Source organism: Mus pahari, chromosome 6, assembly GCF_900095145.1.
Source record: "Mus pahari chromosome 6, PAHARI_EIJ_v1.1, whole genome shotgun sequence".
NCBI classification, from domain to species: domain Eukaryota; kingdom Metazoa; phylum Chordata; class Mammalia; order Rodentia; family Muridae; genus Mus; species Mus pahari.
The window spans coordinates 74,492,643-74,509,746 of NC_034595.1; the positions used below are offsets into that span (position 1 = coordinate 74,492,643).

At 43.0% G+C, this 17,104-nt stretch overlaps 2 protein-coding genes across 10 annotated transcripts in view; both read right to left on the reverse strand.

Moving 5' to 3' along the window:
* LOC110323540 (microtubule actin crosslinking factor 1) overlaps positions 1-17,104 on the reverse strand; it is a 339,871-nt gene that overhangs the window by 51,352 nt on the left and 271,415 nt on the right. For all 9 annotated transcript variants that reach the window (XM_029539978.1, XM_029539979.1, XM_029539977.1 and 6 more), the window contains 2 exons: positions 1,815-1,976; positions 1,457-1,627 (listed from right to left, as the gene is read on the reverse strand). In XM_029539978.1, the coding sequence (XP_029395838.1) occupies positions 1,457-1,627; positions 1,815-1,976 (333 nt within the window). The remainder of the gene's footprint in view (positions 1-1,456; positions 1,628-1,814; positions 1,977-17,104) is intronic.
* Kiaa0754 (KIAA0754 ortholog) lies at positions 7,890-12,418 on the reverse strand. The gene has a single exon (XM_021200813.1). It carries the CDS (start codon positions 11,217-11,219, stop codon positions 7,890-7,892), a length of 3,330 nt encoding a protein of 1,109 aa, XP_021056472.1. The 5' UTR covers positions 11,220-12,418.

The following is a 17,104-nucleotide window of genomic DNA, read 5'->3' on the forward strand; positions in this document are numbered from 1 at the left end:
GGGGGAGGGGCAGGGGCAGAGGCAGGGGCAGGAAGATCTTTCAGTTCAAAGCCAGCCTGGGCTACATAGTGAATTCCAGGTTAGCCATAGAATCTCAGAAAACAACAAAGCAAAAGTCAAAGGCACACAGAAAAATCACTAGGATCTGAAATGACAGATACTTTGTTCAGCCGAAGGTAGTCATCTCACAATATATTATTATATACATATATCAAAATATCATCTTGTATGCTGTAAATGACATAAAATTTCATTGTATCTCCCTAAAACAAACAAACAAAAAAAAACAAAAAAACTTCTTTTAAGATAAGCATGGTTTTTAAAAAAAGTTTTTATCTATTGGTGTACATTCATTGTACCTGGTTATTTTTGAAACATGATCTATCCTATGTAGTCAAAGTTAGCCTGAAACTCTATAAAAAAATTTTCCTACCTCAGCCTCCTAAGAGCTGGTTTTGAAGACATGTGTCACCATGCTTGGCACAAAATAAGAAATATTAAAAACAAAACTACATTGAAACAGAAATTACACTGACACAATAAGTAGAGAGCTGGGGAGACGGAGCTCAGCTGGTACAGTGCTTACTCAGCATGCATGAAGCACTGCATAAACAAAGTGAGGTTTAAACCTGTGATCTCAGCACTTGGGAGGTAGAGGCAGGAGGATCAGAAATTCAGTGTCATCCTCAGCAATATAATGTTCCAGACCAGTCTGGGCTACATGAGACCCTGACTCAAAAAAGTAAAAGAGTATTGAGTTCCAAGTCCTAAAGACATTTATCTGTCTCCCCCTGTGTCCCATGAAGCAGTGTGTATGTGCCTAATGCTGACGTGCAGACCTGACATGCTGTTCACTAAGTTCTCAGCAGCTGTGATTACGTGCACAGCATCTGTGACACAGAGGATTTGATACAGTTAACAGTAGATGGGAGAGAGAAAGATATTTTTTCAGTAGTACAGCCACTGACAGTGTATTCATACTCCTGTGAGCCATTTTAGTGACACTCACTAGGTCTCTCTCACAAAGTAGAAATAGGGCTAGGTGGGAAGATGAAGAGGATGAGTAGAAAGTAGAGAGACAAGAGAGGGTAATGGAGAGTGAATGTGATCAAAGTATATTATGTACATGGATGAAAGTGTCATAATGAAACCCATTATTATGTATAATTAACATGCTAACATTAATCAAATAGGACAAAAATATAGACAACTCATTTTCGACATTCAACATTATTCTAAATATTGCTGATCTTACACTATGACACATGAACAAGTATATAACTTTCTCAGTCTAAGAAACTCCAGAGTAAACCAGTGAAATCAATTTCCACTTTTCTTCTCAGGAGGACACATGTAGGTTAAGTTCTACTGAAACTCTGGACTTGCCCCTTAAGCTATGAACAATGTGTTGTCTGTCACTGTCTGCTTAGTTCACTGTCTCCACATTCCCACTTACCTTCTGTTCTTGGATCTGTGCTTTCACCACTTTATACTCAGCAGATGGAGGCTTCTGATTGGCTATGAGCTCCTCGGTGTCTGTCAACCAGCTGAGCAATGGTTCTAAGGCATCTTGAAATTTCCCACAATGTAACAGAGCCTCCTGCAGTTGTGCAATTCTTTGTGCAACCTGTGTCACAGATATGGAGAGCTCAAATTCAAGGAAGGAGAGAATAGTATTGTATTTAAACTACTACTAACCCATTTAGTAATTATAGATGGCACTGCCATTTAGTCTCAAGGGCAACCTCAGGTCTAGATGTCTCTTTTTTGCCCCTTCTAGTCCCAGCACAAGTGTCATTTGCTCACAAGCTCACCTTTTTATTCAGTGTATTCCATCGAGTATTAATTTCGTCCATATCATGTTCTAAACCCTGCACATCACAGTTTTTTCCTGCACTCTGAATTAATCCCTGGCCAAGTCCATTCACCTGCTGCAATTTCACCTGAAGAGGATCCACTTGTTCTTTCTGAAACATCTGGAGAATTGCAGAGAAAGGCAGATTTATTATAAAGAATATTAAACTGTCTATATCACACACAGTATCTGGTCATTATTGAGAGATTTATGACTTCTCGAAGGAGGACAAGGAACAAAGGAGAAATAATGTAAGCATCAGAACAGCGAGGAACCAAGGAGACACGTGGGTTTCATTTACATGTCGCCTTATGTACCCTTGTATGTAACATACACCAAGGGACAGTTATAGCATTATTTAGGTCTTTAATCTAGTGACTTGGTTTCTTCTTTCAAATCAGTTGCTTAATTTTTAATGCTAGAAGCTACAGGGAACAGTGAAGTAATAGCATTAACATATTATAAAATAAATGCAATGTACTTGAATCCTGAAAGGGAAGGATGGTAACAAATTACAAGTACTTAAGTTCTTGGAAAAATACCATGGAGAATAGCCATTTGACCACTGACAACAGGCAGCACACTTTCCTGGCTAGGATGGGTAACTCAATCAGTCAAAACAAATCAGCAGTATGAAAAATGCAAAGCTCATAGCTTAATGCCCCTGACGCCATTTAACTTCATTCTGTTTCAGGGCCACAGACCACATACAGCCAATCATCTTGAAATAGTACTCCCCCCTCTACAAGAGGAAATGAGCCTACATCTCTGATACATGTACCAAGTAAGACATAGGGATATAAAATACTTTTAAAAAGATAAGACCATGGATCATGTCCATAATGAAACAAACAAAAAAAATTAAAAAATTAAAAATGGAGTAAGTGTTGTAAGTAATGTTTATTTTTATCTACTATAGTACAATATAGACATTTCTAAATTCAAAAGTTAAAACAAAAAAAATGATACTTTGGAAAACTGTTGTAAGCCACCAAGCCTATATAATCCCAGCTCAGGTGGAGGGATGGTCATTATCAGTCACATATACAATTAGGCCTCTCTGACATATATGAAACCTTATCTCAAAAACAAAAAACAAAACAAAGAAATGCCAAAACTTTAGCTTTCACACACATTTGCCCAATGCATAATCTTAAGGGAAAGAATTATACAAACACTTATCCTTAAGAATTGGTTTGTCTCAATTACTAGAACATAAAATTAGCCACATTTTTACCAGCTTGGCTATATTCCCCACCCCCCTTTCTTCTATATAAAGTTTTTTTCAGTTTCAGTAAGAGAGGTGAGTCTATTGAAGTCAGAGGATAACAGAAAATAAAAGAGGACAAAATAAACCTAAAAGAGAATTGAATGCTGAAGTAAAACTAATTTCATTCCTTTTTTTTTTTTTTTTTTCCTTTTTCTTTTTGCTTTTTTGAGACAGGGTTTCTCTGTATAGCCCTGGCTATCCTGGAGCTCACTCTGTAGACCAGGCTGGCCTCAAACTCTGAAATCCACCTGCCTCTGCCTCCCAAGTGCTGGGATTAAAGGTGTGTACCACCACTGCCCGGTTTAATTTCATTCTTTAACAGATCACAGATCACACTATGGTTAGGAATCTAAATTCAAAGGAATGCCTATGGATGGATAAGTCAGTCCATAGAAAGGGAAAGGCTCAGCAAAAACTCAAAAAGGTCATGAAGGAAGTCATCAGGGCACTCCACTTTACATTACAACTTGATTGTATTGTATTTTATTAAGCAACATATAAAGAATTCAGCTTTAACAAAATACAGGAAAAAAACCCCACAAGTACCACAGAGCTCTATTCTGAAACTAGAGATATCAATTTGAAGAAAAACCAAGAGGAGTGAGGATGGGAATGGATAAAAAAATTGATGGTGTTAGGGATTAGAAATGGAGGGACAAAGGGGAAGGAACTCAATTAAATCAAATACATCCAAGCTATCTTTTAAAGATTTGTTTTTACTTGTGTGTAATGGCTATGGTTACTTTTTGGTGGTAGTGTGTTTTCCATTTGAGTCCTGGCTGATCTTTTTTGTTGGTTTGTTCTCTTTCTCCTCTTTTTTACCTCCAAATGGAGAATGTTAGTCCTAAGGCTTCCTTAAAAAAAAAAACTTATTTCTTTGCTTATTTAAGACAAGATTTACTACATAGCTTAGGCCTGGAACTCATGAACCTCTTGCCTTAGTAGGTATATATTGCCATGCTTAGTGATTTCCTTTCTTTTAATGTCCTTCCTGAGCAATTTAATCTATCATTTCAATTATTAACTCTGATAAATGTTTATGACTTAATTTTCTCTTCTAAGTTTCAAATCCATATATCCAACTGCTTTCTTACTATCTACATACCAACCACTTACCTTGAACCAAATGATTCCAAAGAAACAGTACCTCTCACTTTCTCATTCCTTCAAATTTATTTCTTTCTAAATCAAATTCTAACATCTGTTCTTGAAATCAATAATTTACTACTGTCCAGTTTGTACTTAACTGTATAAACCATTATCCATGTCATCCTGGATATATGGCATACCTTTACCACAAAAGCCATTAACAGGCCTTAATTCTATTTGCAAAGTATTCCTTGCCTCTATTCAACTGTCTCCAAACCTACTTTGTCAGTTTATAATGCTACATTTACAAGAGCCATTTTTGCGCTTCATGTCTGCCTCCCACATGCTACTGTAAGGCCCACAAGGGCAGGCACCATGCCAGTTCTATTCACTCGAAGAGGCTAGGATCTGGCACAAAGTTGATACTCAGTAATTATTTATTTCTTGAATGAATGACTCCTTGTATAGAAATTGCTTAGGGGAAAGCAAACAAACTCATAACAGAGCTGCCATCAGCTGGACACTCAAACACTCAATTGGTAAGATGCTCCCCAATTTTTGCTTAAAAAGAGTTCCTTGGAAAATTTTAATTTCACGGAAACTTTACTTTGTATAAAAGGCTGCCCCCTCTTCCTCTGAACTTCTGACTGTAAATAAGATTGAGGGAACTTATAGGCAGGGGTTTAAGTAACTGGGGACTGCTCTCACTAGCCTGAGATCAAATACAGAAACAACAAATAAACTGACATTTAGCTTCTTCTTACCAAGCTCTTGCTAGTACCTATTATGAAGTTTATATTTTAAGAAAGAACAGAGCCGGGCGTGGTGGCGCACGTCTTTAATCCCAGCACTCGAGAGGCAGAGGCAGGTGAATTTCTGAGTTAGAGGCCAGACTGGTCTACAAAGTGAGTTCCAGGACAGTCAGAGCTATACAGAGAAATCCTGTCTCGAAAAACCAAAACCAAAACCAAAACCAAAACCAAAAAAAAAAAAAAAAAAAAACCGAACAGAACTTGTATATTTTTAGCCAGGTATACGAATGTGCGTTTGTACATACATAGCACATAAACTCTGAAGCATTTAACTCTAAATCAAATTCCAGGTTATGATCACTTGTTGAGTCCAAAATATCTCTGCATAGAAACAATAAGTTCCTTTGCCTCTAGCTGCACCCCCCCCCCCAAAGCCAGGTATGGTGATTCACACCTTCGGTGTCAGCTCTTAGGAAGCTGATGCAGGAGGACTGATGTAAGTCTTGAGGCCAGCCTCGACTTACATAGTGAATTCTAAGCCAGCCAGAATAGGACCCTTTCTCAAGACTCAGATATGCCAAAAATACTCTCTAAATATATAAAAACTGGAATTTATACAATCTTGGAAAAAAACACTTTTCCTTTTCCTGCAGTGCTACAAAGGGACCCTGGACTTTGTGCATACCAGGCACGCACTCTACCAATCAGACACATGTCCACCTCTAAAAAACTTCTTTTAAAAATCCAACTAATAATTATTTCAGTAGTGTGTCTCTCCCTCTCCCTCTCCCCGTCCCATCCTCATATATAGCTTAGGCTGCCCATTTTATATAGCCCAGGCTGCCCTCAAGTATCCCCCAGCTCACCCTAGTGACCCAAGTGCTCAAATTGTAGATATTCATTACTACTCTTGGGTTCAATAAGTATTTCTAAAATAGTAGGATGTGGATGATGAATACCTTTAATCCCAGAACTTTAATCCCAAAGCCACAGGCAGGGAAATCTCTTTGACTAGCCTGATCTACATAGAGAGTTCCAGGCCAATCAGGACTACACAGTGACATTCTACCTAAAATAACCTCACTTCAAAGAATAACCTCACTTTTCGAAGGTGGGGTGGCACCATTTCCTTCTCCTGGCATTTTATTAGACAGTACTTCATAAAATGAGGATCTCCTATACCTGGAGGGATCCTTGGAGGATTACATATCCTAGAGAGAGACCAGTATTAAGGATTCCTCTAAATTCCTCTATATATGCAGACCAGATTAGTTCTTTTTTACATTTAATAATTTTCACTGACTGCTGCTATCAGTTGTATACCAGAAGTATTTCATATTTCAAGAATGCATGCACAAGGAATTGTTCTGTCACTGACCTACTGTTCTAGCTTGAGGGGTGACTGCAATCTCAGTTATCAATCCCACATTCCATAAAACCCAAAATCAAGATCTACCAACTTGACAGGTAACAAATTTTAACTTGGCAGGAAGCTACATAACAAGAAAACTGTTGAGCCCAAGAGGGAACTACTATCACTCAGCTAAGCAGGAGGATTTGCAGCAAAGCTGGCAGCTCAAGGAACACAATCAAAATAATTTATTGCATGTCTAATTAGTATTCTAAGAGGTTAAGGTTGCTATGGGAGATTCTGCAATGAGGTAGATGAGAGGACCCACCTTATGTAGTTCTCACTGATATTATAGAAAATTGATCTTCATTAGTCCATTAACCGTGGCTACTGTGAGGAAGAACTGTTCTGGGATCTGGGGATCGGGAAAACCCGAACAACCTCCTCACTCAACTACTTAAAGCAGATGGACTCTAGGAAGTGGAGCACTGCTTCAATTACTCACTTCCACATTCTGTTGTCTAAGGAGTTTAGAGAGCTGGGTGTAATTAGTCAGGCCTGTAATCTCAGCACTCAGGTGGCAGAGGCAAGAGAATTTAAGAGCTTGAGAGTTAGCCTGGACCTTACAGCAAGACTTTGTAGCAAAACAAAACAAATACTTCCAAGCTAAAAGGCCCAAGAGGATATCCTTGTACATGCTCTCATTTTATAGATTCAGAAACAAAAGTCTAGAAAAGGAAAGTGACTTAAGAACATAAAACATTTTGCAAGATGACTATAATTGCATACTGAGTTTTCCCTGAGTATGCCTACGGCTTTAAGAAACACACATTCTTCGGCCAGGTGTTGATGGCTGTGGCTGCTAATGCCTTTAATCCCAGCACTCAGGAGGTAGAAGCAGGGAGATCTCTGTGAGTTTCTAGCCAGCCTGGTCTACAGAGTTAGTGTCAGATAGCCAGAGCTACACAGTGAAAAAAACAAAAAACCAAGCCAACATGCCCCCCCCCACATTTGTGTGTGTTTACATTGCTTTCGCCTACGATACTTCTGTGATATCTGCAAATCTATTTACAGGATGAAGGGACATGGTCAGTGGCTGAAATCTCGTGTACGTGATACCATAAACACACTGCCACTTTATCTTTACAATCCTCTCAGGGTTCCGCCTTACCCAGTGAGGTATCTGAGAGAGAAGGCTCCGACACCTAATCTTCCCAGAATGGTTTGAAGTACTCAGGTCTCACTCAAAGCTCAGAGTAACTCTACCTAACTGCATATCACTAAAAACATGAACTCTCTGGATTTTAGGAAACAGACTTACTATTTTTTTTCTTTTCTTTTCTTTTTCAAAAGAGGAATAACACTTTCCTGATAATAAGGTTTTTAAAATTTAAGCCAATATCTATTTACAAATATGTTACTTTGGCTTCTAACATATGTAAGTAAAAAATGAATAAAATTTTACAGAGAAAATTAAGACACTTTCCCCTCTAAACACAATAGAAAATCTAGAAATAACAAGCCCAGGGGCACAGTATTAGCAAAAGATAGGAGGGCCTATGCCACCACCCGTTAACACCAAGTGAGAGAACTTGCAATTCTCACTTTATGCTCTAGGCCTTTCCTGCCAATGAAATGATCAACAATTACCTCATGTGAATTTAATCCATCAGTTGCAGCCAGAGGCACTTTCCCATGTATCATTGTGCCAGGCACCTCTTTTATTCCAAATGCTGAAGAATCAAGGCTTTCCTTGATCCCCATTCCAGGAGAGGAAGCATTCTCAAGAACAGGAGTTTCTTCTAAAATGGGCACTGAATCAGTGTGGGTAGTTCCTTCCAGGAAGGGTCCATCAGGAGAGAAAATTTCCTTAGCAGGCACTGCAGTAGCTGAAGTGGCAGACCATTCTGGGATGGAAATACTAACCACTTGAGTATCAGGCTTCTCTGGGGTAGTTTCTTTGAGAGTTGGGGCAGCAGACTCCTCTGGAGTAGGCCCTGCAGGAGGAGGCATGTTAGGTTCCTCTGCAGTAGATACCCGAACTGTTGGCGTATCTGGCTCCTCTGAGGTGGGCCCCGAAGGAGTTGGTATGGCAAGTTCCTCTGGGAGGAACATTTCAGCTGCTTGAGTGTCAGGCTCCTCTGAGGTAACATCCTCGTCTATGATGGGCACTGTAACAGTCTCTACTGGAGGCACTGCACCAGATGAGGCTGCAGCTTGTTCTGGGGCTGATATTGTAGCAGTCATAACATCCTCCATCAAGATAACCACTGAAGCTACTGGGATATCTTCCTCTGGGATGGGCACTATTGGAGTAGCTACAGCAGTTCCATCTGAGGCAGAGGCTATGGCAGCAGGCCCCTCCAAGGTAGTCAATGCTTCAGTGGGGATATCCTCTCCTGGCATGGGTGCTACAGCATCCAGGGCATTTTCTACCATGGGTACTACAGCAGCTGGGACAGGCCTCTGTTGGCTGGATATCCATTCTTCCAAACCTGGTACAATGTTATTGGCTTTGGTGATTTGTTCCTCCAGAAAGATGTTCAGGGTTGAATCTAAATCTCTCGTTTCTAGTTCCCCTTCCTGTGATAAAGCTGTACTCAGCTGAGGCTCTCTATCACTCATGCTTTCTGCTCCAGCTTTATTGAGTCTCAGTTCTCCAGTCAGCAGGTGCAGACTAAGAACCTCTGACTCAGAAGACCTCCTCTCGAAGTCTGTAAGAAACTGTGCTGGAGCTCCAGTCCTTAAAAGCTTCCCTTGACATTCTGGCTCTTTTGTTTCTCCATCCTTATCACAAACTTTCTCCATGGACAATTCACAAGGGTCTACATTTCCCAAAGATACCAGGTTGTTATCTTCTTGACTAATTAGAGCTCCTTTTCCACTTTCTAAATGAATCTCATCGGTTAATAAATTTGAATCAGATGAGAACACCTCTACTTCAGGTCCTGAGGTAACATCTTGTTCATAGTTAAAAGCAAAACTAAGAGGGATCCTTTCCATATACTCCTCTACATTCCCCTCAGTCTGACTGCAGTCTACCTGGGACAAATTGCCATTTTCTTTGGCTAGCTCAGAGACAATAAAGACTGGCAGGTTTTCTTCACAAGAGGCTCTGAGATTAGAGTTCAGCAATCCTCCTGTGTCCAGCTCTCTATGTGGCTCTAGATCAGCCAGAAGCTTAAATTCTCCACCAATCTTGGGGCTAAAAGGCACTTTTTCACACTCCTTGCTAATAGTGGAGGTATCCCTTCCACTATCAGGCTGAGCACTAAGTTCAACAGCTTTAGGCACCTGAGAAGAATCCAGGGCATTGCAATGTTCACCATCTAATCCAGTGTCAGGGTCCTTTATCCTTACACTTAGAAAACCCACAAGCTGTTCCTGTTCTAAGGCAGCTCCTGGAAAATGACTAATTAAAAGTGAATCTTCTGCATCCTGGGTTGGGGCCAGCCCTTCAGAAGAGGCCTGACTCAGCAGCTCAGCTGAAGAAGTTACTCCTTCTTCACATAAACATTCCTTCTCAAGTTCAAGAAACATTTGCACAGAATCTGTGTCAGAGAGCTGCTCTGCTTCAACAGGGCACTGGAGCCCTGAAGTCAGACCCTCTAGCCCCTGAGCAGGTCTGCTTTTCACCTCACTGGTAGCGCAGGTGCAGTCAAGGGGAGAACCCCTGGGGACAGAAGCAAGCTGATCCCTAGTTGGCTGCAGGTCAACAGAGCAGCACATCTGATGAAGAGCTAGGTGGTCAGAAGTTCCAGAGACAGCCACACGATCTGACCCATCCTCTATTGCTGCTACTGAGTTTGCTTGGTCACTTTCTTCAAGAGGATCTGCCAAACTAGTCTCTTCATTTGTAACAAGACTCTTTCTTTTCTCTGACAATTTCTCTTCCTCCCACTCCTCCTCTGCCTCCATCATGATCCATCGCTCATCCTCCTCAAATTTTAACTCAGACTCTGTTTTTTCTCTCAGGCTAGGTGTTATAAGCATATGCAATTCTGAATCTAACAGCTCTTCACTCAAGCAAGGAGAGAGAGGTGGTAGTTCCACAGCACAGGCAGTGTTCCCAAGGGGGTACTGCTTCTCACTGAAGCCTCCCTTGGAGGAACTTTTCATGGCCCTGGGCCAGGTTGCACTTGAGAATCTGTGCTCCTGCATTTCATCTGTGTTACCACTTGCTGCTGCAGCTTCTGAGCCTAGAGGCTGGAATTCATGGGGAGAGCTCTCACTGAGCTGTTGGAATTTGAAGTCCTGGCAGTCTCTCAAATTTTTTACATTTTGCACTTCTGGAATATCTACAGATTTGGACATGTGTTCCAAAGTAACGGACTCAGACTGAGGTTCCCTGTGATCAAAGTGACCAGAACTTTCTGTCAATGCAGAACTGGATTCTTTTTTCTCTTGCAAGGAAGGATTTGAAGCACCAGCTTCTGATACTTCACTGAGAGAAGCCTCCATCCTTTCTGCAAATTCTGGGAAGTTTGGTGGCATGAAGGACTTCCACGATCTCCTGTTAACATTATCTTTGCGTTCCGCATTTGGTCGACGTCTGGGTGGCACAGGTGCTGACTTCTGCACATCACTGCTTAGCTTTAATGCATCAAATATTATCCTTTCATCCAGCTTCTTGCCTTCTGGCACTCTAGATTCAAAAACATTAGATGATGCACCTAATGTTCCATTGCTGGATATGGTACTTCCTTCCATCTTCTCCATGGTGCTCTTTGACGTCTGATTAAGTTTTGACCCCTGGTCAATCTGTTCATTTATCCTCATTGTATCGTATATAGACCGCTGTGGAACATAGCAATCTTCTATATAGCCATCCTCATCTTCCCCTTTACCCAGGCAGGTGGGGTTCCGCCTTAAACAGTCTGGCCTGCTAAGTGGCTTACCCATACTTTTTCAATAAAGATGAACCATCAATCTTTCAAAAGTTTTTTACCCCCCCACGGGTTCTCTCAAAATACATTCCTACATGAATTGTAAGTCCTCTTACATGTTTATACTCCAAACCACCAATTGCATCTGCCTTCCAGAAAGATCTGGAAGTTCCCAATTTGAAACCATTTTAGGAGAAACTCTAATAAGACAAACAGGTTTTTCCTCACAGGCTAGCAGCCTCATAACTGCAGAAAGATAAATGATATTTAATCAATAAGCATAAAACAAATACTTGTATGGCTTCTGGTTTTACTTTTCTAAAGCCCTTTCAAATTCAGTCAGCAAAAAAATCATTTGATATTGACAAGTCTTATTCAATATCTAGTTTCACTCGATTCTCACCGAAGCTGAGTTGGAAGCAGAAAATGTATATCAACTATGTCCTTTATAACAATGGCACACCCTCTCTAGCCTTCAAGTATGGTCCAAGCTCCTAAGAATTCCTTTCATTTTATCCTGTGTTCAGCCCTGAAGAGTCCAGCTGGTCTGAATTAGCCATTCGTCCTCTCTAGTTGGGGTGTTTGCATTTGAACAGGGCTGGTCAGCGGATATTCCTGCAACTTTAAACACAGGAAGTCCTTCATTCGGGGCCAGCTTGGGACTTCCTGTCTCCAAAACATCATGGCATTGTTGTGGCTTCCAAGCCAACACTGTATCGTGGCCGCAAAACAAGGCGAGTGGAGGCCCGCGCTGGGCCTTTCAGAAGGCGGGCAGGCTGCGGCAGCGGCCAAGAGGCAGTCTGAAGGACTCACTTAGCACCGCCCGCAAACCCGCGCCATGCCTCGCGCCTCGGAGGGCCAGGGTCGCCTCACCACAACCTTGCAGGTGGCTCCCGGCGGGCCGGCCTTGGGTCTAGCGCTCAGGAAGTTAGTTTGTCCCTCCGGCAGCAGAAAGTCCCGTGTCCTGTGGGCGCCGCCTCCCCGGCCACTGCAGGTCCCCGGCCCCCAGCCGCCGCGTCGTGGGCTGCATGACAAGCAGTCGCCTCTTTTCTCCGCCACGCCGCCGGCCCTGCAGCCGTCCTCCCCGCCCGCAGCTGTCACGGTCCCGGCATGCAAACTTCTGGCCGGGAACAAAAGGCTCCGCTCCGGCCGCACGAGGGGGGCGAGCCCGCCTCTCTCACGCCGCGCGGCCCGCTCACACGCCGCTGGCTGGAAGTGCTCGGGTGGCGGGCGGATCTCCTCCCCCTTCCAGCCCCGCCACAGCCGCTGCCCCGCCCGGGCAGCCCCCTTGGAAGCCTGGGAGCGCGCGGCGCCGACAGCTAGGGAGGAGGACGGGGGCGGGGCCTTCAGGGAGCCCCGCCGGGAGGGGAGGGGGCGGAGGCAAGGATTGGAGGCCAAGGCGGCGAGGGAGGGGCTTCCCGGGGTTTGGGCGAGGGACTCCAGCTCATCCCGCACTCCCTCTAGCTCACTCCCTCCACACCCACGGGAGTAATAGTGTCCCCGCCCGCGAGGGTGAGAGGAGAGGGGCAGTCCTGGTCACGCCGGGCAAATCCCCTGACAAAGGAAAGCGCCGCCCTCACAACGCTGGCCCGGCCCCTCCGCCCCCGCTTCTTTCCAACCGGCGGGATGGGAGCCCAGCCCAAGGGCGAACCCAGAAGGGGCGCCCCCGCTGCCCCCACTACCAGCCGGTTGTGGCTAGGACCACTCGGGAGCCCCAACTGCCGGTAGAGACGTACGGGCTGGGGTGGGCGGTCTGCACTATCCTAGGCTCCAGCTTTGCCGCCAACGTCTATCCCTGTATTTTTCCAATGTCACCTCTGGCGCTGACCAAAGAACAGGCTAGCCTTAAACACAGTCTTTTCATGGTATGCCAAGAAATTAAGTTAGACTCAGGAACCAAGTTATTGGATAAACTCTAGGCACAGTTTCCCTTCTCAAGTATGTCAGATTTTGGCCCATTTCGCCACCTGGATTTCTCTGCTCAGACTTCAGCGGTCTGACCAGAAAATGGGGTGCGGGTTGCAGGGCAGTGGAAACTCTAGCAGGAACAACCCATGTCCAACACCTGGATTGGCTATAACCGCTGTGCACGTCCAAGGAAATTTGAGCCTCCGAGGGGCTAGATGAAAAGCATGAGTTCATATTTCAAGTCTCAAGAAAGAAAATATTAGAGAAATGTGTTACACAATCCTGCAACACTGCGTTCTGGATTTTAGGAAAGCTATCTAGAAAGCTATCTTAATTGTTAAGAAAAGTACAACCCGGAAGACTGCCTGCCTGAGGTAGCTTGCATCTCTTTGAGGTGTAATTACTTGATTCCCTTTATGATGGTCCCTCAGATTTCATGAGGATGGAAAAGGTCAGTTAAAATGTTGGCCCAAGTAGTTAATATAGATGATAAAACTTATGAGAAAGTTATTTCTACTCTCCACACAAACAGTAAATAAAACCAGTCACTGGTGTGTGGAGATTTGGCAGTGACGCTTGGAGCTAAGCCTTAAACTTACTTGAGGAGCCAGAAACTCCTGGGCAAAAATGAGGTACAGGCTGAAGCCCACGATCAGATTAGTCAAGTAAAAGACAACTTTGCTTGGCAAAATGTTTTACACTTCATTTCTCACTCCTAAAGAAGCTGATCAATTCTACCCACTCAAGTACAAAGACTTTCCATCTGTAAAAGGAAGAGAATACTTAAAACATTGTACATTGTATAGTCTTATTCTAGATACCATATTCTTTAAAGTTAAAACTTTAAAAAGCTGTCTAGAATCCTGTGACCTCCTGGTGCAATAGTGCAAGACACTAGAACACTCTTCTATGAATGCAGAGTGAAAAGAATCAAGAATATTTGATGGAGAGCAAGTTTCAGGGGATATGATCAACATTAAGTATCCGAGGAGCTGGGACGTGGGAGGAAGGAAATTTGTGCTGAATGTCTCCTTAAACTGGAACACCAAGATCCAAGGGCAGATTTCAAACCATCAGTTTTCTCACTGCTATTCAAAGAATAAGGTGTTCCCTAAAAGGGTGACTTTTCCTGATCCCAAAGGAATGTGAGCAGAGATTCAAGCAGCCACACGGCATAGCAATCTCAGGAAACAGATTAACAAATCTTGAAGTTTATTCAGGTGTGTTTTAAAGTCCCTTCAACCCCTGACACACTGTGATCCTAAGAACAAATCAACTTACAGACTGGATACTTCACAATTCATAGAATCCAGGTTTTTAATGCAACTGGAAAACCCCATAGAGGACAGGATTAATTTCACTTGCAATTTTTTCCTGGCCAAATACATTCACCAAGTGTTCAGCTATCATCATAACAGACTCTTTAGCATGCCAGGGCCCTCTGGTTAGAAGAGTCTGAGGAACTCTGGCTCTGGAGTTAAGGGCGGATGGTTATTCTATTATAAAGAATGGTCTTGATATGGAATCACAACCTTCACAGACAAAGATTCTTTTCCTGATTCCTCACCAAGTCAGGTGCCAACTAGGTCAGTCTTTTCCTAATTAACCCCTCCCCACACTTATCCACCCTGGTTTACTCTTCTCATCAATGTCAGATAAATAAATGGAACAGTCTAACAACTGAGGTTCAGACTCAAACTATGTATCACTTTTAGTCACACTCTGTTTAAAGTACTAAAATACTACATAGAAATTTCCTAAAAGTTTAAATAGAGCCTCTAGAAAAGATTCCACAGGGCATGATGGCCTCAGTTCTTTCATGCAAGAAACAGAAATCTCTATGAGTTTGAGGCCATCCTGGTCTAAAATGAGGACCTCTGCCACACCCACTCTAGTGGTGATTCACAACAGGCCTGAAAACCTGGAACTGAGTCCTGAGGAAAAGAATCTCAAGGAGATTCAGCCTCCTAGAGTCCTGGCATTTTCTATAATCTATATACATGAACCCTATCCTCATGCTAGTATGATATATACTCTCTTTCAATATTATTAATGCCTTTAAAGATTAAACTTTTACCATAGGTGAAATTCCCTTAAAGCCAGTGTTCCAAAGTCCTGATAATTCCTTAAAGCCAGGAGCTCAGAATTCAGCAAGAAGGTTACCTGTTCATTAACATTCTAATTNACTTCTAGTAAAGACTGGTGAAACCGATTAAGCATCACAAAGAACAGAGCCAAGCCCAGGGCAAAGCTTAGAGTAGTACACCTTTGGAAGTTCCGTTCATAAGCAAGTATTTACCAAGGCCTAGGAAATAGGGGGGATGTGGTATTGCATTATTCATGTGATCTGCCAAAGCAGAACCCCCCAAAACAGGTTTTTCTGCTAGGCCCAAAGGGACAGCATAATGGAGGAATTACCAGGGGCCCCTGACAGCAGGGTTCAACTATTGACTAGCCTTGCACCTGGCTTCCTCCTCAAGCTGCCTGGTCCCACCCCCTGGTCTTTTCATGTATTCTATCCTTTGTCTTATGTCATTTGTTACAACAGATGTATCCTGCCCCGCTTTTCTTGTTTGATTCTGTATTAAAGATGTGATGCTCATTTTGATCAATACATTCAGTTTTACACCCTCTCTCGTGTGGACTGTCTGTCACTCATCCGCCGAATCCTCGCTCACCTGCAACCAAGAGACCCTTTCCCCACAGATCGGGGACCCAAAGTGAGGTCTGTGGCAGACCTCCTCATCCTAGATAGACATACAGACACACACATACACACACCAGACTCACCAGACTCATATAATCTACCTACTCCTTCAAAAACAAAAATAAAAAGCAGGAAGCCTTCTAGTTTTATTCTTTTTTTTTTGGGGGGGGGGGTGTTCAAGACAGGGTTTCTCTGTATAGCCCTGGCTGTCCTGGAGCTCACTCTGTAGACCAGGCTGGCCTCAAACTTAGAAATCTACCTGCCTCTGCCTCCCAAGTGCTGGGAATAAAGGTGTGTGCCACCTCTGCCTGAAAGTTTTGATCATTTTTATCATTGGTGTGTGTGTTGAATCTAAGCAAGGAGAGAAAGCACAAGGTCTCTTTTCTTTGTCTTCTTTTTTATCTGTCCATGAGTTTCTCTTTAGTTTTAGTTTTGGAATTCTGCCAGTAGTTATCTTAGTGACTGATGTAAATACCTGATTTGGTTTTCTCTTGCTGCCCTGATAACTATAACAAAAAAAGCATCCGAACATCTCACATGCCCCAATAAACTTTTTAAGTGAGAAACACAGGGAGCTTCAGAGTACCTCTTCTGATGCTTCCTCCACCCGAAACCACAAAATGCATGTGTTGAAGTTACATTTCAAATTAGCTTTCAGTTAGTTGATTATAGAGCTCAAAGAATTCCCTACACATCTTGAATTTCCTAAGAACAGAATTTGGTGTCAGATTTTCCTTCAGTGAACTTAGAAGAAAGCGTTGTTGACCTGTCTAGCTCCTTCCTGCTGTCTTCCTAGTTAAAGTGAGCTGGGTGGAGTCCTCTCACATGTTCATACCAGCCCCTTTCAAGTTTTGGATATAGCACTGCTTTTGTCTGCTCAAGAATTGAACTGCCAGCTTCGGACAATTTAGAGACATCCCACCCCGCCTCCCTTTACCACAATTCAGTGAGTAAAGTGCCTTTTTCATCCACCTGACAGGTGCTTACTCTATCTTTCTCAGAGGATTCACTGAAAAGAAGTAGATACAGGGTTGGATCTTGTGAATTTTAAATCTACAAAATGCCTTCCATCTTAGCATATCTAGACTTCACAATCCTTATTCAGAGGCAAGTGGAAACTCCACAGTATGAAGTCTGTGCCTGTTGGGCATCAGCGACCATGACGCTTTGTGTTTTGTTACTATAAAGATAGCTACAGGGGCTGGTGAGATGGCTCAGCGGGTAAGAGCACCCGACTGCTCTTCCGAAGGTCCAGAGTTCAAATCCCAGCAACCACATGGTGGCTC